The sequence below is a fragment of the Eptatretus burgeri genome, chromosome 3 (genome assembly GCF_056783735.1).
Source record: "Eptatretus burgeri isolate ZD-2024b chromosome 3, Ebu_testis_v1, whole genome shotgun sequence".
NCBI lineage: Eukaryota > Metazoa > Chordata > Myxini > Myxiniformes > Myxinidae > Eptatretus > Eptatretus burgeri.
In genome coordinates this window covers 41000933-41024692 of record NC_140963.1, presented here as the reverse complement: position 1 = coordinate 41024692, position 23760 = coordinate 41000933, and the positions used below count along the sequence as shown (strand labels likewise).

The window sequence follows — 23760 nt, the reverse complement described above, 5'->3', positions numbered from 1 at the left end:
CAATAGATAAGAGGTTTGAATCCAGTTCATCAACTTGAAGGTTTAGTTCCATACAAGACAGAGAGTTCGAGGCAAGCACACAGCACACCATTGCCAGCAAGAACAAATGTTTAAAATGGAGCCTGGGTTTGAAGCTTTTATAGAGAAAGACTGGTGGGTGTGGTTTCCTTTGGAAATTCCCTGGGCAAGCCTAGGCAAGCCTTCATTGGGAAATTTTTCAAAACCATAACATCCTGTAATTTTCTAGTGATTTCTTTGTGAGTCAGAGATGAACTGGAAATGATATAAGAGTGGGCGGGGCTTAGCAAAAGTAGGCGGAGCTTAGGAAAAGTGGGCGTGGCTTAGAAAAATACCTTATGAAAAGTGGGCGGAGCTTAGCAAAAGTGGGCGGGGCTTAGGAAAAGTGGACGTGGCTTAGAAAAAAATACCTTATGAAAAGTGGGCGGAGCTTAGCAAAGTAGGCGGGGCTTAGCAAAAGTGGGCGGGGCTTAAAGAAAAGTGGGCGGGGTTTATTGAATACCTTGTGGAAAGTGGGCGGGGCTTAAGAAAAGTGGGCGGGGCTTAAAGAAAAGTGGGCGGGGCTTAACAAAAAATAACCTGTGGCTCAGGAGGTGGTCAAACAAGAGCATTAAGAGAAGTTTATCATTTCGTAATGGCACAAAAGGGGTATCTTCAAAAATATAAAGATTCAAATGTTTTGTTTGTCAATATTTTAGATGGGGATTATTGTGCAAAGAAAATTAAACTATTGAAGGAATTTGAGAATGAACAAATCTTTATAGGTTCAATGAGTGAGCTGTTCAACCCCCAGGTGTTCAATTCAATGAGGTTCAACCTCCAAGTTAAAAGGGGAGACAAATAAATATACCTTGGGATAAAAAGGGGATTTATTTTTAGGGAAAAAAATATGAATCGCTGAAAATCCCCCATTCATTTACATGGGGAAAAGTGAGCCAGAATCAGTATTCTTACCCTACTGAGGTGTGTGTGTGTGTGTGTGTGTGTGTGTGTGTGTGTGTGTGTGTGTGTGTGTGTGTGTGTGTGTGTGTGTGTGTGTGTGTGTGTGTGTGTGTGTGTGTGTGTGTGTGTGTGTGTGTGTGTGTGTGTGTTGTTGGTTGTTATCTCCATATGCAGATTTCAGAAGGTGAAATTGAGCCCTCCTAGGTCTCAAAGTATACAACTCCATGCATGTGTGTGTGTGTGTGTGTGTGTGTGTGTGTGTGTGTGTGTGTGTGTGTGTGTGTGTGTGTGTGTGTGTGTGTGTGTTGTCTGCATGGTAGATCTACATTAATATACAGTAGATCTTACATTCTCAGATCTACTGTAATCTACTTTCCTCAAGCATTGTCATGATTTTTCATGGAAGCAAATTTACCAGTTACTGTACATTCTTTTATAGCTTTCAGAGAAATAGGTTATGAGGTTAAAAGGAGGTGCTCACCAGTCCATTGCACTATATTAAAATAATAATAATAATAATCTATATATTGTTGCAAACTCGGGGTTCGAGGCTCGCCATGAGGGGAAGCACTTGGGTTCCTCCTGAATGCCGAGTCCAGAGGCCGCCTGGCACAGCTAACTCCATGTACCGGAAAGTTATGTGGCACAATAGTAGGGTTTATTGACAATTATATACAGCAGGGAAAGCAAAGGGATTTGTGGGTGCAGCAAAGGAAATGCAATTGTTATTTACAAAGACAGAAGACAGGGCAGAATTAACCCAATATAAAACTTCTACAATCTTAAATTATGCTACCATAACAGGCACCATCACAGGCGACCAGGGTTGCGTCAGGAAGAGCATCCGGCGTAAAATCCTGTGCCAAATCACGATGCGATCATACGGATTATCCGCTGTGGCGACCCCTAACGGGAGCAGCCGAAAGAAGAAGAAGAAGAGAACAGGCACCATCACACACACACACACACACACACACACACACACACACACACACACACACACACACACACACACACACACACACACACACACACACACACACACACACACACACACACACACGGAAGCTAGAGATAGCCAGAGAGGTAGAAGAAGTTGAGGTGTAAACAACCTCGTTGATAGCTAGTGCGATTGATAGACCTACACAGCCCAATCGCTTAGGAAGGGGGAGGAGGGAAGAAAACTGAGGCGTCTATGGTGTTTGAGTGTGAGGGACAAAAATGTGGTGCAGTGTGATGCAAGAGGAAGTGTGAAGAAGTGTGAATCGGTATGCTCTTTCAATGATGTGTCCACAGTGGACGAGACACAGATGGGAGAGAAGATGCTCATGAAGACAGCTTAATGGAGTGTGTAAGATAATATGTACGTGTGATAAATATTGGCTGTGGAACACAGCCAAAGCCGAGTGATGATGACCCCGGGATTATCCGGCAATGACCCTGGCAATGCTCGCTCCACCCTGCTTGGTTACGACTCGATTCTGCACTGCCCAATTGGTCAGTTCTCATTTGGTAGGATCTGAAGCACGATGATGAGATTCGGCTTTGGAAGATGAGTGAGGCCAACAATGAACTACTGCAATTCACTCTATTTGGCTCTTTTTATAGAGTCCAGAGTGAGGGAGGCGCCATAATACAGATCAAAATAACCTGGAGACATTTTATAGCTCCTCCATTGGCGCATGGATGTCACCCCGAGCTATAGCCACACCCCGCCAGACTCCAGAGCCGAAAATGGCTTCAGTTACTCCCCAGCCTTGCCATGCGACAGAGCTCCGTAACTTCCATTGGCCAAGGGTTTTCGGGAGCGTTCTCTGGCCATGAACGTGTGCTGAATTCCGTTCAAGGGTTGTTATTTAATGAAGCACCAGTTTTACCCAGACGTTGATGAATGAGCCTCAGCGCAAATTTGCGCTTCAAATTATACACCAAAGCATTCCGACCTGTAATGTCTTTCATTCCCCCGGCATCCAAGAGACTGTGATGAGCGTCCAAGGAGTTAACTGTGGTTGGGGCAGTTTGTAGCAGTTGTAGTGAGGTAGAGGAAGTGCTGTGGCATTTGTGATGACGGCGTTGAAGTGTTGGGAGCGGTTGAGGTGGTTTCGGTGAGGAGACTGAAGTGGATGAGGTGATTGTGGTGAGGTTAGTCGAGCGTCGGTTGTTGTGGGGAATTTAGGAGGCATTGTGGGAATTATGGTGAGGGTCGTAGCGTTGTGAGTGTTCTGAGGGTCTGAGGTGAGGCTTCGATTGGTTAATGGTGCACCGTTTGAACGAGGAAATGGCGCGCATTTGCAAATGAGGCAATTTGTAGTAAGAGTAATAATAATAGTAATAATAATAATAATAATAATAATAATAATAACGTGATGATTATTGTACGATTTTTCTCATAGGCTCAGAGACATGATGTTATTGCCTTTGAGCTTTTACTTTTGCATTATGACTTCATGATCAGCCAGGAGGTGGCAGATCATTACATTGTTGTAAAATGCAAAATGGTCTTGATAGACCAAAAGGTACAGCCTTTTGTAGATTTTGGATGTCAATAGCGAAATCCAATTCTTTCAAAAAATACCTTTCATTGTCTTTAGTAGGGTTCCCAGGGAATTAATCTTCTGGTGTTCTGTCCAAAGGCAGGTTCAATGCTGCCGAAGCAGTTTCTTGGCAAGGGTTATACTGGGTGGTTTGCCATTGCCTTCCCAGCAGTAGTTATGGCAAGGATTTGTAACTTGGCCATGGTGCCTGCGATAACTCACGTACTCTTCGCTAAGGACACCGTGGGATATTTAATGTTCACCAACTACTTCCGTCAGACGGGACGCCCACTATAACATGGACGGCACACATTGATGAATCACTGTGCCTGTTAAAACTGGGACGACAGTTTATAGCTGGGTCGAGATTCGAACCCAGGCTGGACTACTTTCAGGCGAGTGGGCGTAGCTGTCAGCCATACTTCCAGCAGGTTCCCATGGTATCCATCTGACTGGTACCACTTTGGCTGTTTTTCCACCCCATGTTCTCTCTTGTATTTTTAGGGTTTGCTGTTTGGGGATCTTTTCCTCCTGTATTCTTTCCATTTGTTCATCCCACGGGCAAGCAATGCCAAAATTAAAATATTTTGTGGGCTTGATCCTGAAGTCTTGTGAATAAGTCGGTCCGTGCCAACGCAATGTTTATGGATTGGCATAGTGAATGAAATGGCCGAGTTATTTATTATCAGTGTGTTAGCGTGGGTGATTTGATTAAACCAAAACGATTTGATTTGCATTCTGGGAAAAATAAAGTGCCGAAAATTTTATAAACCATTCTCCTGTGAGCTCTACATGGTAAATGCATCATGATGTAAACTACTTCCTTACTTTATATTTCCCATGTAGAGAAGCGCAGTCTGTATTGTGAAGCACCATTTTCTCCTCTGCTGTGTTATCCGGGAAACAAGAGTGGAGCCGAGTGTTCACCCACATGCCAGACACTCGGTCTTGAGTGCAACAGTCCAATCTGTGTATCGGGATGCGTTTGTCCACCTGGTCTGGTAAGTGAACTCAATAAGCACAATATCAAATATTCCATACATCAACGTGGACAACTCTGTAAATGGAACAGAGTGTATCTCCGAATCTACACACAACTGGTGTATTATTTATCCTCTTAAAAAAAAAAAAAAATATATATATATATATATATATATATATATATATATATATATATATATATATATATATATATATATATATATATATATATATATTGGAATGCTTGTGATATCATGAAGATTCTGTGCCATCATAAAGCAGGGACGTTAAATAATTTCCCCATACATGATGCTTGGATTTATTATTTTTTGAAAAACCCGATTAATTTAATTGCTTATTGATTTTTGTGTTGTTTTGGATGTTACTTCAGCCTGGATATTTAATTCAAGGTTCTGTCTGATAGAATGCCGCAGAGGTGCCGTTCTTAAGCCGCTGTCACACCTGGACGTTTTAGCCAGCGTATAGCAACGTATAAAAATGTATGTAAAACGCTGGCGTCGGTTGAACTATTGATGTTTTTTTTCCAGTTTTGGGCGTATGCATAACGAATTGGATGTATGCATAACGTTTTAGTAACGTACACAGAACGTTTCGATAACATATAGATAACTTATACCAACGAATGCTTAGCGTGTTGTCGGCATTCACATCCAATGCCCAACGATAGTCTAACTTATGCATAGCGCACGGCAGCGTATCGCCGACGATCACGTGGCGTAGCCTATTAAAAGGCAGCGGCTTGACGATTCAAATCATAACCGCACTAGACATCGAAGTGTCAAGCCGCTGTCACACCTTGACGTTTTAGCCAGCGTATGCCGACGTATGAAATATTTGCCGAATATGCTGGCACACGTCGAATACGTTATGGGTAAGTTTTGTATACGTTAAGAGCACGCTGGCATACGTTGACAAATTTTAGGCATGCTGAAAAACTTTCGACGTATGCCAGCGTATGACACACACACGTTCCGCATAATGCTGGCCATAAGTTGTCGGCATGTTACGCGATCGTTGACACACGTTACTTGTAAGTTACTCATAAGTCGAAACTTCTTCTTCTTCTTCTTCTTCTTCTTCTTCTTCTTCTTCTTCTTTCGGCTGCTCCCGTTAGGGGTCGCCACAGCGGATCATCCATATGATCCGCATAGTGATTTGGCACATGTTTTACGCCGGATGCCCTTCCTGACGCAACCCTGGTCGCCAATTACGACACAGGGATATGGTACACCTATTTTAACTGGGGTATACACCGGCCCAGTACATTGGTACTCATTTCGCCGACCTCGGAAGGATGACAGGCTGAGTGAACCCCCCGGTGTATTAATTCAGTGGCCCAACGGGGATTGAACTCAGGACCTTTTGGATCCCAAGCTGCTGCCCTAACCACTGCACCAACACCAGGCTGGTGTTCGACTCACAAGTCGAAACATGTCGAGGTAATGTTTCGCTTACCCGAAAATTATTTCTAACCTATGAGTAACGTGCTTTGAACCTACGTGTAACGTATATCCAACGCATATTGACGTATTTGATGTATTCCGGACAACCACAGAACTTACTGAACGTGTTACTAACTTACAGCTACCATATAATGGCGTATTGGCAGCGTTTAGGGGAATTGGTATATAAAAATGGGGTTCACACAGGAGGAGCCCGTCAGTCTTCCAGACTCCATGGTTTTTTTGTTGTTTGTTTCTTGTTTTTTTTCTTCGGTATGACGGTGATGTTGACACTTCGATTTCTAATGCGGTTATGATTTAAATCTTTGAGTGGCAGCCTATTAATTATATTATATTATAACCGCACTAGAAATGGAAGTGTCATCATCACCGTCATGCCGAAGAAAAAAAAAAAAACCATGGAGTCTGGAACACTGATGATAAACATTACCTCGACGTGTTACGACTTATGAGTAACTTACAAGTAACATGTGTCGACGTGTGTCAACGATCGCGTAACGTGCCTACAACTTATGGCCAGTGTATGCAGAACGTGTGAGTCATACGCTGGCATACGTCGAAAAATTTTGAGCATGATAAAATTTGTCAACGAGCTCGGCATACTACGACGTATGCCAGCATACTACGATGTATGCCAGCGTGCTCTTAACGTATACAAAACTTACCCATAACGTATTCGACGTGTGCCAGCATTTTAGACAAATTTTTCATACGTCGGCATAAGCTGGCTAAATCGTCAAGGTGTGACAGCAGCTTTACCTTTAAGCCTTTTGGCAAAACACCAGGGCTACAAGATGGCTGTTCACATCATCCTTGGGTCATCACCAAACCACACTCACAATTTTTCTATCCTTATTAACCTTCTTCAAACATATCCCTTATTTTCCAACGTTGTGGTTTCTCCCCTCACTTCCTTTCCATTTGTGCTCCATTGCTGTTTCAATCCCGGTTTTCCCTTCCTCCTCTTTCATCCCCTTTCTTGTTGTGTTTGAGCTTCAGCTTGTTCATCCACCTTGTCCTCCTTCCCTCTTGTACATCCGGTGTTTCCCCGTTTTCCACTGTGTTCTTTCCGTTCTGTTCCGATTTGTTTTGTTCCATGTGCTAACTCTTCCATGAGTCTCGACTTTGTATACAAAAAAGTTGTCCAGTCTGGGTTTGATTATCGACCCAGCTATAAACTGTCAGATCAGTGCTGGGCCGTCCCTCATATGGATGTTAAGCTGGGTGTCTTTGTACTTGTGAAATTGAATATTCACAAGTATATTGGTTGGTCGAATCTGTCATTCTGTCTGTTTGTATGGATGTCAATCGCCTTAGAGGACACAATTCCAAACTGATCCTCATGACAAGCACCGGTCTATGACTGATTGTTTGATAGCATTACTTGGTGGACTTTATAGATCCCAGTGTGTCATTTGAGGAAGAGCAGGTGAACTATCGTTGGCACTCTGAACAATGTACAAATTCCTGCTCCAATCAAATACTGCATTGAAGTCATCAGAAGGAAAGCGAATACGCAAAGAGCAAAACAGAGTCATCAGGAGCAACCTGGATAGGATTCTGGTTTCATCCGCTACCCCACTACCCTCAAATTCATCCACACACAGCCAAATGAGTCTTACAGAAAGCTTTCTGCAAGAATTCATTTCTCTTTAGATCGATAAAGAAAATAGAGAAATCAAGAAAAAGCAAGAATTATGATGAATAAAGAGAAATTTGAAAAAGTACAAAGAAGTGTGAAAGGAACAAAGAACAAAGATGTTGGGAAGAACCCAAATAGATAGATTTCAGCAGTTACTTCCCAGGCTCCAACAGAGCAACAGGTACAAACTACCAGAGGTTCATCAGTGAGGAAGCACAGTCCACACAGCATCAGGGATATGGCACAAACATAATCAGATGGAAGACCAAATACTGCATTGGAGTCATCAGAAGGAAGCCAAAGAAGCAAAGACAAAAGCTGAGTCATCAGGAGGAACCTGGATAGGATTCGGGTTTCAGCCGCTACTCGACGACCCTCAAACCCATCCATAATCTACAGGGGGAACTGCATCAGCGCAGAGCTGCACTCCCAGCAAAATTAAGCAAGCCAACAGACACCTGTTGCATATGAATGAATGAACTCAAATTTCTAAATGCAATAACGTTTGACTATCCTTATAAACATATATATGTACAGTTGGCACTAGATGTAATCTCAAGCTATCAAAATACACTTTGTGAAGTAGGGTTTAACCTGTTCTGTCTGTGATCTGTTTACAAGAGGAGCCACTAAAGTAGTGTCACAACTACCCACACAGTTTAAGTTCTAAGAGGTTAGGCGATTAGAGTAAACGTATGTATTTTAAACAAGAAAAAGAGCAATCAGAGATTGCAGACCCTCGCCAGAACTTCATTTGAGTGGTGTATTTTTTTATAGGTTTTCAGGTAAATCCAATATGGCTGCCAAACCATGTGACCTATGATATCATGTGTGTGACCCTTTTGTTCCTCATGGACAGGCGGTTATACATATAAAGTTTTGCCATAATTTGTTCAGTCACTTCAGATAAGAAGATTTTTGAAGGTTAAAAAAAATATATATATGGCTGCCGAATCACGTGACAGATGATGTCATTTACTTTTTTTCTGTGGACCATTTTATCTCTAGACAACCCTCAAAAGTGTTCATACTGATCAGATGTGGCGTTCTACATATGCAATTATGATGCCATAACAAGGGCACCTATGACGTCATAAAGAATCGCTCTCATTCTTCATGAGGAGAACTTGCTTTGTGCCTAGTTTCAATTTTTTCCTTGGCGTGGTTTCAAAGATACAGAGGTCCAAAGTTTTTCCGTTTTCCAATATGGCTGCCACACCACATGACCTATGATGTAATAATTAACATGAAAACATGATACATGAGTAGTCGCACCAATGGTGAAAAATTCGTCTCAATCCGACAAGCGGTTGCGGAGAAAAACATGGAAGTTCTGTGCGGACAAACAAACAGACAGACAGACAAACAAACAAACGGACCCAAATGCAATACCCTCTCCTCCGGCGAGGGTAACATTGTAGATTTTTAGAAGTCTTTGAATATGAAATGTTATTTTATTGTTACACTCGCAAAGGTACTGGGCATTTACGGGCAACGTCAGGTTCATCCTCCCACCCTTCCCCTGCCTCGTCCAACCACACCCCCCTCCATCCTTTCACCCTGCCCCTTCCCTTCAGACTCCAATCCCACCCCTCCCTCCTCCCAAGTCCACCCATTTCCTCCCTCCTCTCACCTTCTGCCTTTCCTCCCTCTTCCCACCCCACTGGACTCCCACTCCATCCTTTTCCCTCCCTCCTCCCACCTCCACCCTTTCCCCACCCTTTCCTTCTGGACTCCCACTCCACCCATTCCCTCCCTCCTCCCACTTTCACTCTTTCCCTCCCTTTCATTGTCTTTGGATCCCTTCTCCCTCCTCCCACCCCACCCCCTCCATTCGCCTCCCTCCTCCCACCTCCCACTATTCCCCTCTTTCCTCGACCAAAGGTACCGCAAAAACGGCTGAACCGATCGCATCCATTTTTGGGTGTGTAATCCTGGGACCCCTTGGACTAAAATAGGCATAAATATAATAACATGACCCCCCTGACGGCTCCCTTAGAGAGCGGGTGCTTCTAGTATACTTTAATTAGTCCAGGAGATTAGATGGTCTTTCCAAGGCAAGGCATGTTTGAATAGGCCGAAACAAAATGACGACTAAGACCCCTGCGAGGTGAAGTTGGGCTGACCAAGGATAAGCCTTTCATGGAGGTAAGCCATTAATTATCTTCAAAAGGGGTGTTTAAATTTACCCAAACACCCAATTTTCATTCATGCATCCCTTGGAGTTCCCTTATATTTATATACAGTATATTTTATATGAAGATATATATTTATATATATATATATATATATTTATATATGCATGCAAAGTTCCAGGCGACGAGGTTTCATGGTTTTGGAGTAACAAGTGCATGCCCGTAGGTTTGTGGCCGTACGTGCAAAAAATAAAAAATAAAAAAAATTTCAAATCGAGTGCCAGAAACAACCGCACAGGCCGTTCCTTCGCTCTCACGTGCCCGTACGTGCGTGCCCATACCCGTTTCTTCTGCACGGCGCCTTGCCTCACATCCAGTGTTGTCTGCCAAGCGAGCAGTTCGTTCTTCATCCGTTTCTTCTGCACGACGCCTTGCTTCGCGTCCAGTGTTGCCTGCCAAGCGAGCAGTTCGTTCTTCATCTGTTTCAGCTGCACGACGCCTTGCCTCAAGTTCAGTGCTGTCTGCCAAGCGAGCAGTTCGTTCTTCATCCGCTTGAGCTGCACGACGCCTTGCCTCACGTTCAGTGTTGTCTGCCAAGTGAGCAGTTCGTTCTTCATCCGTTTGAGCTGCACGACGCCTTGTCATGCGCGTTGCGTCGCGTGTCAAGCGAGCAGCTCGTGCTTCGTCAGATTCCATTGTGCGTGCATGGCGGGCAGCTTCGTTCCTTCGCTGTCGTAAACGACGATTGGATTGGGGCATTGTGTTTAAGAAAATCGAGAAAGTACCGAAATCAAGAAATAAAGAATACAGTAAGTCGATAAATCAAGAAAAAAAATCGAGAAAGAATACAGTAATCGTCACTGACTGGATTGGGGAATTGTGCTGAAGAAAATCGAAAAAGAAATCCAGAAAGTACCAAAATCGAGAAAGAAAGAATACAGTAAGTCGATAAATCAAGAAAAAAATCGAGAAAGAATACAGTAATCGTCACTGACTGGATTGGGGTATTGGGTTTAAGAAAATCGAGAAAGTACAGAAATCGAGAAAGAAAGAATACAGTAAGTCGATAAATCAAGAAAAAAATCGAGAAAGAATACAATAAGTCGTGACTATCCGGAAGTGAAGTCCTCACTGTCCGGAAGTTCGCATATGGCAGTTACGATGATTCGCAATTTATTTTTAATGGCTAATTATTCAATTAGCGCCAACGTATTTTGCCTTTTCCCAATGTCATCGCAAGGAAAAACACAAAGAGAAAAGGAAAGAGGAGAAAAAATAACGTGCAAAAAAAATTTACTTCCTGCTTCGGAGCATACCAGCTAACTCTGATGTTACCCAAATTTATACACCATCTAATATGAAAACGATCATAACTTGGGGCATTGTGTTTATCTATAAATGCGCATAAGAAATCGAGAAATTATTAGAATACACGAAGTCATCACTCGCCGGAAGCCAGTACGTTGTAACCCGTAATGGGGAACGCGGCTGAGCTTCCCTTCCCCATCGGCCACGCCCACGCAACAACATGTCTTGTCATTGGTTTGGTAAATAAATGGCCATAACTTGGGAAGCACTTGTCCGATTAATATCAAACCTTGAAAAGGCAGATCCTCAGGGCCCCAGCAATATAGCTGGCAAGTTTCAATGAGATCGGACCAATGGTTGTCGAGAAACAGCGGTCACAGACACACACACGCACGCACACACACACACACACACACACACACACACACACACACACACACACACACACACACACACACAGTCAGTTACTCTTACAGATTTTAACAGTAACTGAAAAATTGAACCTTTGCGTGACCACCACTATCACTTTGTAACACGAATGAAGTTAAGTTTAATATTATGAGTAAAATAAGGGGGCTGACCGAATGGCATAGAGGTATGCACACTTGTCTCAGAGCCGTTTAGCCCCTGCTTGAATTTTGGCTCAGCTAGAAACTGTCACCCTGGTGTCTTGCAGGCAGGGTGAGCAATCAACGTGTGTCCTGTCCCTCTCAGATGGATGTTAAACTGCATCTCGTCTTCCAGCATTAGTTTGTGGACATTAAAGATCCTATGGTGTCCTTCCCAAAGAGTAGGCGAGTGATGGCAGGCACTATGAACGAACTACAAATTGCTGTCCTCACCTACAGATGGTGTTGCATCAGCGGCACAGCCACACTCCTAGCCAATGATGCTACCCCACACCCTTGTGCTGTACACGAACAAAGAAGTAAAATGAAATTGCTCGTTGAGCAAGGAATTGCCGGAATAACTTTGTCATATCTGCATGATCTCTGAAAAAACAAAAACCTGGCAATCAATTTGGTTCTTATAAGTCAATAGTGCTACTGCTTAATGAGTTAGAGCACTTAGTTTGGTCATGATCATAACTTGGAAGTCAATCGGACTTGAAATGGTGTTTTTTATCGCAATTTGAAAGTTTTGACCCGACACCCCTGACATTCGACCCCCGACCGCTAAGAAGGGTGTTGGTGTGACACCCCAATGAGATATATGGTTGGTTGCAGAATTGGAAGATGCACATTTTGCATTTGGTTTGAAGTCGATACGACCATTTTAGTGGACGTCATTGCGAAAATAAGAATTTCGGTTTTTCGGTGACCTTGAACTTGACCTTTGACCTAGATTCACCAAAAACGACTTGTGTCTCAGTTGGACCATGGCCGACGTCTGTGCCCAGTTTGGTCATGATCGCTGAAACAGTGTGGCTGCTACAGGGTAAACAAACACACAAACAGACAGACAAGCCGGTAGGCGGCGATGGGTCGCCGAGCATGGAAACTATAAGATAAAGAACAAAATGGATGTCATATAGCGGATAGGGAATCACCTTAAGATGCATACAAATCTCATCCAGTTCCATCTACTGATAACTACTCGATATCCATTTGAATGAAAAGTACCGAAAATGCGGTTTGAAATCGGAAATCCCCAAAGTTCGAGGGGGTGCTGTGGGTGAACAAAGATCTAAATCGAAAATCCGGCTCCATCCTTTGTGCACAATGTATTCCAGACGATTAGTGTGAATTTTCATGACCATCCGACCATAACCCTAGGAGGAGTAGCATTTGGCGCGAAGGCACCTCCAGCTCTCGCATATTATCGATTTTTGCACTAATTGGCCTTTGACCCCTGACCGAAGCGAAATCAGTCAATATGTCCTGAGGCAAAGTTGTAGTATTCATTGAGTACCATGAACCTGCAAAGTTTCATTCATATCGATGCACTCACCTGGTCGCTCGGGGGCCTTCAATTTTCGCCAATTTTCACGCATACCCTAATTGTAGGGGGCGCTGCAGGTAAAGTATTCCATATATCACAAAAATCGGAATATATTTGATAGAGCATCACCTGTAGATCAGTCGTGCCAAATTTCATAACCCTACGAGGGATAATGGCTTTCGGAGTTGATTTCGCTGAACGGTACCGATTTTGAAGGTTTTTCGGTTGTTGCTAGAGAACCAAAGCGTCCCTAGCAACCATCACAATTTCCAAAGCACTAGGTCATAACATGACCTACCACCCGAGTTTGCTCAAAATCCGCCGACGTTTACGACCAATTATGCTGATGACAAATGAACAAACATCCAAATGAAAAATTGTGCTAAGCACGACACTTGGCGAATTAGTTGACCTTTCCGTGTGATGGTCCAAGCTGTGATGTCATAGAATATGTGGTGTTTATTTGTTCGTACATTAATAAAATGACGCGACGTCACAAATAACAATTATCAGGTGTGCGTTGTCATGGTAACGGCAGCAGATTGAAAATTTTCACGACTCATTTAAAGCCACCATGTGACATTCAACAACTTATCATTGGTGCTTGTTGCCTTCATTCTGATCGTAGAAAATATTTGAAAATACCGAGGAACATTACTTTTCAACCAGCTTTACGATCCCGTTATCAGGTTTGAAATATGTTGTAAAACAAAAATATGTATTTTATTTGTGTGTTTTTCATGTTTTGGGTGACCCTGACCTTGACCTTGGGTCAATTTCGATCAAACTTTGTACACATGTTAATATTACATGCATAAATAGACAGTATAAGTTTCAATATAATAAGTGCAAAAGTGTTTGAGAAATAGCCATGTGTAATTCACAAAATTACCCATTGGTTTATAATGGGTGATAATATAAAGTGATGCAGAATCCAGATCCTGATATTGAACATCACCAAAGTCACATATCCTTTTGTACTGTGGATTTCTATCAGCTGTTAAAATTTCATCCAAATCGGTTAAGAATTGTGACCTGTAGAACGAATTGAATTTTTTTTAAATCACGCCAATAGCTAAAAACTTTCACATCATATGCTTGCGAAAACTGTGCATAATTTGTACTAACATGCATTTTAAAACATTTAGATATTCCATTGAAGTTTAATTTGGCGTCAACACGAAGTCGTTACGACTTCCGGTAACTGAGTTATGTTCAAAAGCTTGTTTTCACCTTTTCTGACGTAACGTCGTGACGTTAAGTGCGATTATGACGTGATTTGATCCCAGACTATTTCAGCAAGATTGCCTATCACGTGTTAAAATTTGAGAACGATTGCTTCAGTAGTTTCGGCTGCACAAGAGCGTAAATATATATTTTTTTAAAATGATGTCAATAGGCAAAACTTTGACGTCATACGCTTGCGAAAACTATGCGTAATTTGTAATAAGATGCATTTAGTAATCATTTAGATGTTTGAATGAAGTTTAATTTGGCATCAAGCGACTTCCGGTCACTGAGTTATGTCCAAAAATGTGTTTTCACGTTGTGTGACGTCATGTCGCGACGTTTAGTCCGATTAAGACGGGGTTTGGACGCGGGCCGTCTCAGGTGGATTGCCTATCAGGTGTAAAAATTTAAGAACGACTGGTCCAGCTGTTTGGGCTGTAGACGACCAGACAAACAAACAAACATACAAACCAACAAATGGAACAGACCAAAATACTTGACAAAATCGAAGGTTTCGCCAAGTAACAAACATCCAAACAAACAGACAGAATTACTGACAATAAGGGTCACCTATTTCAGCGACCCAACAGACAGACAGACACACAGGATGACACACACAACCGACCAACATAATTGCTGAAATCCGAAGGATTCCTGCAATTAATAAGGAACTCTTTCAAACAAGGATTTATTCTCGCTAACGAAATGGTATACTTCTGATCAATATGTACTACATTGTTGGGTTTTAAACTCACACAGTACAACTATAATACATGGGATATCGATTCTTCTCTTTCTTTTTCTTGTTTTTCATTTGCACATTGAAGAAAAAAAAATGTAAACAATAAGGCTGAATTCCCAAGCCTACTCCCTTTACATGCAGCATATTTATTTACAGGTGAAGTTGGAAGACGAGTGTGTACGTCCAGAGACCTGTCCTTGTTACCATCACGGAAAGGCCTATGAGCCTGGCAAGAAAATTGTGGTGGATTGCAATACCTGGTAAAAATAATTATTTTATATTTTCTTCTATCCTTATCAAAGTACTGGTAAGATAGCATAAATGTACATACCTGGCTTTGCGCTGTCTCGCCTGGGTTTGAATCTTGACAGCGATAAACTGTCATCGTCGTGATTTACAGGCAGAGTGATTCATCAAAGTGTGTGCTGTCCCTCAGATGGATCTTAAACTGGTTGCCCCTTCTGGTAGCAGTAGTTGGTGGTTCTTAAAGATCCCACGCCGGCTTGCGTGAAAAGTTGATGAGTTATTGCCCTCATTCTGAATACATTACAAATTTCTTCCCCAACCTAAAAGCGACATGTCATGATGTAAACTAGCAGCCATGTGCTGCACATGATATCATGATGATGATGAGCCTTCTCCTAACTAATATTTCCTGAATTTTGCAGTGTGTGTAAAGCCAGGAAGTGGAGCTGTACAGACATTCAATGTCCAAGAAGTTGTCTCACCCTTGGTGCCACGAATTTCCTTACATTTGATGGTTCTCATTACACCTTTGGAGGAGGCTGCAGATATGTTCTTGCCCAGGTAATGCTGAATTTAATAAAAGTTAATAACTTTACCCTTTCATTCACAATTTCTCAAGTGTGATATATATATATATATATATATATATATATATATATATATATATATATATATATATATATATATATATATATATATATATATATATATACATACTCTGCCAATCTAGTAATAAACAAGCAAGAGTAAATCTGGTCTCAGGCAAGGTTTCACCCACTACCCAGTGAGCCTCCTCAGGCCAAAAGGCCCCAAGGCGAGGCACATGTCCATTTTTATTCCTCAGATGACAATTCGTTTCCAGTCACATGCCAGTGTGAGAGGTCAATTTTGGAGTGTTAGGGATATTTCAATCAGCTCCGTCTCTTTATCTGTCTGCCCGTGTCCGTTTGTCCATCTGTCATGCTATCTCCTCAAAAACGGTTGTGCAGAAATTCACCAAACTTGATACATATGATCACCACGTCATGGCTAAAAGGTGTGAGTGCAGTATCATTGTTGGCTCCACCCCCTGGGACCGTGTGTGTGTGTGTGTGTGTGTGTGTGTGTGTGTGTGTATGTGTGTGTGGTGGGGAGGGGGGTGTCAAAAGGTCAAACACTGAAAAATCCAATTATGGGCACATTTTAAAACATTTTTAATGAAACTTTGTACATGCAATCAACATTGGGGAATGCAAGAAATATGTAAGGATTTTAATTTTTTTATTTTTTATTTATTTGATCCCTGGATCATGTCCTGGGGGTCGGGAATGAGGGTCACAGGGGTCAAAACAGAAGATTTTCTTCACTCAAAATTTGATATTATGTTATTCCTGATGGAACTTTTTAACATCTTTCAACTCTGCTTTAAGTTGAAAGCGTGGAGATTTGTGATGGTGCAGAATCGACGTTGTTGTCGTTTGATTTTGCTAAACCTTAATGAACAAACGCCAATTTCATCATCGATGGTCTGCTCTGCTTTTTTATGATTTACTCGTGATCTGATATTGTTCGTATGGGAGTAAGTGTGTGTACATTCGTTCTTGTTTTCGGGTTTCTGGCGCATGGACATGGCTGGATTCGCATACGGGTTGGACATGGTGACGCGTGGGTCATGTAATTGGTGGAGTTTCCTTTGGTTGTTGTACACTTGTTGTGTAGGGGATCAAGCGTTGTTCTTTTTGCTCACTTTGTCCAGCTGTTTGCACCATCCAGTTTTTGCAATTCGTATCAGAGGTATATACTGTATTGTGAAGGTATATTCACAGTCTCCCCAGATAGACGACCCCCTCGGCTCTTGACATGCTATGTCTCCAAAATCTACCATTATTGTCGGTATCTATTGTCCTGAGGAAGCTCGCTGGGAAGTGCGTAGAACGTTGCCGGGGACCGAACCAGCTCTTGCTTGTTTATGACTAGATTACCAGAGTAGATGTAGTTACTTTTTTGGTTAGATGCACCTTTTTCCTTCAGACAAGTTTATAATAATAAAAATAATGATAATATATATAATGTATATCCTGGATGTAGCATCTGCCTTTGTGCTGTCTCGTCTGGGTCAGAATCTTAGCACATCTATAAACAGTCATCCTTAATATTTCACATGCAGGGTGACACATCAAAGTGTGTCATCCCTCCGATGGACATTAAAATGAGTGTCCCTTCTGCCAGCAGTAGCCGGTGGTCATATATATTACTGTTGAAATACAACTTCCGGCTTAGATGCAGTTTGTGAAAGAGACATATTACAATGAGGACCCTCGACTACTCTGCAAACCCATTTGAGTAATGAGCCTGCATCCACAAAAAAAATCCCATCCTTTAGATTGATTTTCCAAATTCTTTCATTATTTGAGTCCTCAATCACTAAGATCCATAACAAGAATCTGCATGCAAATCCTGTTCTTCTCAAACTTAGACCATGTTATAACTCGAGGGTTTGTTTATTTTATTTGCAACGTTTTATATTACATTTTTGTTTTCTCGTATTTTCCATGTATTAATATTTATTTCCTGTAAGTTGAAAACGTTTTCAATTTTTTCTCATGTAGGACTTTTGTGGGACAGCAAGTGGGACATTCCGCATTGTAATGGAGAGCGTTTACTGCGAGAGTCACATGGCCCATTGCACCAAAAACCTCTACGTTTACTACCGTGGAACTGAAGTGGAGTTTACAAATGGCAGAGTAGGTTGTTTTATTATTTTCTCATTTTTATCTTAAAAACCCTTTCACTTCCCATTGAAGATGCTATTGAAACGTGCAGGGGGACAGTTCCTACAGAAATTACTAATAGCTAATGTCACCCCGAAGGGGTTGCGAGACTATTTCAATGCTGCTGTCTGTTTGTCTGTGTGTCTACATCTACATATTTTCGCTTAAAATATTTTTTCTCTGCAACCGCTTGCCCGAATGATGAAAAACTTTAAATATATGGAGAATATTTGATTGATAACTCGGACATTGTAGGTCACATGGTAAGGCAACCATACTGGAATAAAGGGAAAAATTTGGACATAATTTCTGAAACCGCTCAATGAAAAAAATTGAAACTTGGCATATGTCATCAACGATAATGATGACATCACCGGTGAAGTGAGATACCAGCCATAATTGGTTGAATCAAAATCATTGTCTGAAATATTTGATATCATCTATGGTGAGTGAAGAAATATATTTATGATGTCATCCGCCACATGTACTCGCATCCAGATCGGATTGAAAATAAAGACATTAAAACAAAAAAAATCTTCTCCAGAACAGCTTAACAGATCAATGCGAAACTTCATACATACAATCGACTAACATGGGGAATATAGTTGGAACTTTTTTTCATATTCATCTTCATTAATGCAATTTAGCCTTAATGCACACAAATGTGGCCATTAAATATCCTAACAATCAAAAAAGCTACGGATAATGGCAATGTATGTGACACAATAGGGTGCATGGATCATACGGATATATGGGCCATAATAGCAGTGGGCTAAAATAGTGTGTTCGGTTAACGATGGTATTTTTGTTCAGAATGAACGTGCGAGGTGAAACGATGTGCTCCACTGAGTGTCATTCTAGTTATACAAGCAACAACTTTGTCTGTTGCCTAAATACCAGTTTTTTTCCTCTACAAGATCTGGGCTCATGGATGAGCACCATAATGGAGGATGCAAACTGACGCAAGGGTAGTGGGGCAAATCTTTGACGCAATAAGCAAAGGAGTGAATGAACAGGAAAAAAGGGGAGTGAAGGAAACACTGAAACCAGCAAGAAAGATGATTGGGTTAGGAAGGGTTAATGGTGGTAATACCAGTAAATATCATGGGTCAGGATGGGGGATGACATGAGGTGATGGTGCACCATCTGCTTGAAATCTGACAGGGATAACACCACCTCTGTAAAGTGGTTCCACAAAAGGGAGAAGCGAGGAATAAAAAAAAAGTTGAGGTTTTTGGAAGTGTAATTAGGAGGAGGTGACTGAAAGACTGCATACTTCCTGGAGTTTATTGAGGTTTTATAACCACCACGGGAAGGAGGGGAAGCTAACATTTCAGGCATTGACCTTTCGTCAGAGCAACAGAAAAGCTTTTGCTTCAATGATGCGTTAACACCCGAAACGTCAGCTTCTCCTTGCCTCCCATGGCAGTTAAAATACCTCAATTAAGGTTCTGTTGATTTCATCTATAGTTCTACCTATCCGCTGATACATATCGATACTCTACTTCACCAGCAAGACTAGTTATTTATTCTACTTCCTGAGGTTGTTGGGGAGGGTCTGAGCTCTGAGAGAGAAGATTCTATACATACACGAGCTTCTGTCTTTGTAATTCAATTAACTGGCATTTCTTCAAGTTATTATTATTATTATTATTATTATTATTATTATTATTATTATTATTATTATTATTATTATGCCTGTGCTGCTGTTGTTTAGGTTGGATTGTTTCTTGATCGGTACATTGTTGTCAATCCCTAGGAAGTCATATTTCTACTCATCATCATGTCTGTTATCATTTTTATGTTTCTCATGTTTTCTTACCACAGCCACAGATCAGGAAAAAAAGTGTTTCTGGAGCAGACATCAACCTGATCTCCTCAGGCAGTTACTACATTATGGCCACCAGTGGCGGCCTGTCTATCCTGTGGGATAAAGGGACGAGAGTCGTAGTCAAACTGTCACCGCATTATCGGGTAAGTTTGTTCTGTCTCCTTTCATACCTTAATCATAATAATCATACCTGTCTCCTTAATCTCAATGAATGTATGATCATGACTCCTTCACAATCACAGTAACTCCGATAAATGGCCTAACGTGTGTCAGCCCGATGAGGTTAGCTTCAAGAAAAATACATTATTATAAAGAGTGCAATACGCACAAATTTAATGCTATCAAGTGTTATATCTTGCACTAAATACTGTTGCACTGTTGTGTAGCTACTCTATAGTTAAAATAAGGTTGGCAGGAGAGCCTGGATGCATGCACACACTCGCCTTTGGGCTGTCCATCCTTAGATTGAATCCTGACCCAGCTATAAACGGTCATCCTGGTGTTTCACAGGCAGGGCAAGGCGTATATTTGTGTGCTCTCCTACGGATAGACGATAAACTGGGTGTCCTGTGTGCCTGCATTACTTTGTGGACATTAAAGATCCTACAGTATATACTTAATTTGTGAAGAGTAGGAGAGTGATCACCTGCATCCTAAACATATTCTAAATTCCTGCCGAGACTGCAGGAACCTGGTGATCTGGTCTTCTTCGAGGTTCCTTGACACAAGGTTACGCTGCTTGCTATGGTATAATATTGTTGTGGGCCGGAGGTACGGTAGCGAGAACGACCGCCAGGTGGGGGGAGTTACGTCGTCTCCCACCAGACTCCCGGAATTGTAGGCCGTCCCTCTCGGATAATTCCGTGACGCGGCGGGTCGCTTAGCCGACCGTGGATGCCAATACCCCCACCGCGTAGCGTAGGGTCCTTTTGTCTAGAACCAATTTACCTAATTAACCACGCGGTGTCGTTTACCGGGGAACCATGCCCTCAGCGCGTCTTGCTCGAACCCGGTCACTCTACCGACTGCGGTAGAGTTCCAACTACCGACTACCAACTCCGGTTCGGGTGCAGTCGAGCGGAACTGCCAAAGCCATGCCGGCTAGGACGAGCAGATTAACGGGAACAAAGACCCGGCTCAAACTCAGATCCGAACCATGAACTGGACCAATGAAGGAAAATACGAAAACGAACTGGGAACATTTCTACACTAATTTATTTATAATAAATGAAGAAATTTATGTGGCACAGAAACAGGTTTATTGGGGTGTTATGCAGGGGGAATAAGGAAGATGTAGGGTGACAATTTACAGCAACTTATAAAGCAGACACAGAGCAGACTTGCGCAGGAATACACAGGCAAGATTTACACTGATCGAAAACACTTATACAGTTTCTACTTATTAAACTGGCACCACACACTCAGACACACACTCGGACAAAATGAACCCAGTTGAAGGCAAAGGACTTTTGCAGCCAGGGAGGTAGGCGGGCTGAGGTCGCAGTTCTTTTCAGTACCTGAGTCTCGGGGAAAGGAATGCTCCGTGGTGCGGCACCAGCCAACAGTCGTGCAGTCAGGTCCACAGCCGCCCGTGTGGAGTTTGGGTCCATGGAAGAGCTCGAGTGGGCCGGGACCAGCCGTCGGGCCGTCGGGGGGAGACGTGAGCGGAGCCAAGCAGCGGTAACCCCTTCATTTTCCAACCAACTCCCGCCTCCAAGCACAGAACGAACGAGTCCCAAAGAACTCAAGACTGAGGATGGTGTCGTGGTTTATAGACTTCCCTCAGCGGGGCAGGGCCTTGGACAAAACTGACATCACTGTCTGCCCTGATTGGACAGGGCCTCCATGGGTCCGCCCTTTCTGGGCGGGGCCTCGGCCAGGCACCGGCGAGGCTCGCCCACTCCACACGTGTGGACTCGTCGAGAAAGAGTTGGAGCGTTTGGAAAAGCCGAATAGGAACTGCAACAGCGAAGTTTCACTCTCGGAAAAACGAGCCTCCAGAGACAACAGGTGGACCGTGGTATGTTGTTGCCAGTGTACCGAAGGCTGCAAGCGCTCGGGTACCGTGGATCGCAATGGAGGATGGGATATAAAGATTTATTACCCAAACTAAAAAAACATCGCAACGCACCCTTTCAATTTCCCCCTACACACAAGGAGGGGTTCTCTCTACACATATACTTAACAGCATAACTGACTTGGGACACCTGTATGTTGTTTGCGTACGGTTCGTAGAACCGTAACAATATGATTGCTGTCTGTGCAGCAGCTTTTATACTATCAACAAATTGACCAGGTAATTCACATGTTTCATGTGAATGGCCTTCTTGGGATATGAATGGCAACCAATTCTGTACTTAAAAAAACAGCAACAACAACAACAACAACATTTCACCACTTTTCTGAAAAATCCAATTCCAACACAAGTAAAACTCGAAGGGCACTCGGGAGAGCGCATACCTCCACCAAACAATGCCTGACCCACAAGAACATATCTGGCACATTACATTTTTGAAATATCATGCTACATATCATTCTTGGCCCGATCTCTCAATGGTGAAGAATAACTTGATAAATTAAATAAATTCCATAACCAGAAATTTCACCAAAATCGGATCAATTCGTCCTTGCAACACTCTCAACATGTCCACCAAGTTTCATCCGAATCAGTCCACAACTCTTTTGAGATACCGTGTGATAATTATATTGGTTTAGCCCGATTTATCAATGGTGAAGAATCACTTTAACAAAATTATCAGATTTGGATCCGGATCCGGATCCGGATCTGCACCAAAATTGAAATAACTTGTCACACACCCAACATGTCCACCAAGTTTCATCCAAATACATCCACAACTTTTTGAGATATCATGCTATATATTGTTTTTGGCCTTTTCGCTTAATGGCGAAGAATCACTTAAAAAATTGTGGTAGTCGGATCTGGAACCGGATCTTCACTAAAATTTATTCAGTTCGTCCTTGTCACACACTGAACCTGTCCACAAAATTTCATCTCGATCCGTCAAAAACTTTTTGAGATATCCTGTACACAGGCCAACAAACAAACTTGAAGAAGACCGTGCAGAGCACGACACTTGCAAAATCCATACAACAAATTTGACCTCAAAAATAATTGGTGGTTGAATTCAATGACAAAATATACAACTCCTTTTTAAATTTCAAGTGAATTGGATAAAAATTGACAATTTTTAGCAATTCGGCCTATGTTGACCTTTTGAATGAAGTGGACCTTCAAAATAATTGGCTAGTTGAATTCAGTGACCAGAAATATAAATCCTCTTCAAATTTCAAGTCAATCGGATGAAAATTGAAGATTTTAGAAATACCACCTTAGTTGTTGACCTTTGGCCTATGTTGACCTTTTGACCTCAAAAAACAATAGGCTTCTCCCTTATGATAAACTCTACCAGGTGGTGAAGTTTCGTGAAGATCGGTTTAAAATTGTGACCTGTAGGCGACAAACAGGCAAACAATGTGTACAATTGGGTTCATCTAGTCCTGTTAACAATTTGGGTTCATCAACTGAGAGTTCTTGAGGCAAATGTCTGCTAACCACGATGGGGAGAAAAGCAAAACTGATCCTTCAGATGTTCGCCCTTCATCTATTTTGCTCCAACAGAGGGCAAACTTTTGTGTCCATCTTGTTTACCCCGTGTACCCGGCCCCATCTCTCTTCCTTCCACCGATCTCCTAATGTCTCTGTTCCCCCACTGTTTTGTCCTTCTCTCTCCCGCCTCTCTTATCTCCTGCTCCCCTTGTTGTCGGTTCTGTGTGCTAGCTCTCATACGAGCCTCGACATTGTATACAAAAAAAAACAAAACACCAAAATCAATATCTTTGCTTTGTCAATCCCCAAATGATAAAACCAATGGTTGAAGTCATTCGCCATTGTAGATCGATACTATATATCCTTAATCGAGTGGATTATTCTTGTTATTTGCATGCACACCACCCC

At 42.2% G+C, this 23760-nt stretch overlaps 1 protein-coding gene across 1 annotated transcript in view; it reads left to right on the top strand.

Moving 5' to 3' along the window:
- Positions 1-23760, top strand: part of VWF (von Willebrand factor) — a 175230-nt gene that overhangs the window by 58498 nt on the left and 92972 nt on the right. The window contains exons 18-22 of the mRNA XM_085873069.1: positions 4341-4495; positions 15114-15217; positions 15626-15764; positions 17792-17926; positions 19781-19927. Of these exons, the coding sequence (XP_085729195.1) occupies positions 4341-4495; positions 15114-15217; positions 15626-15764; positions 17792-17926; positions 19781-19927 (680 nt within the window). The remainder of the gene's footprint in view (positions 1-4340; positions 4496-15113; positions 15218-15625; positions 15765-17791; positions 17927-19780; positions 19928-23760) is intronic.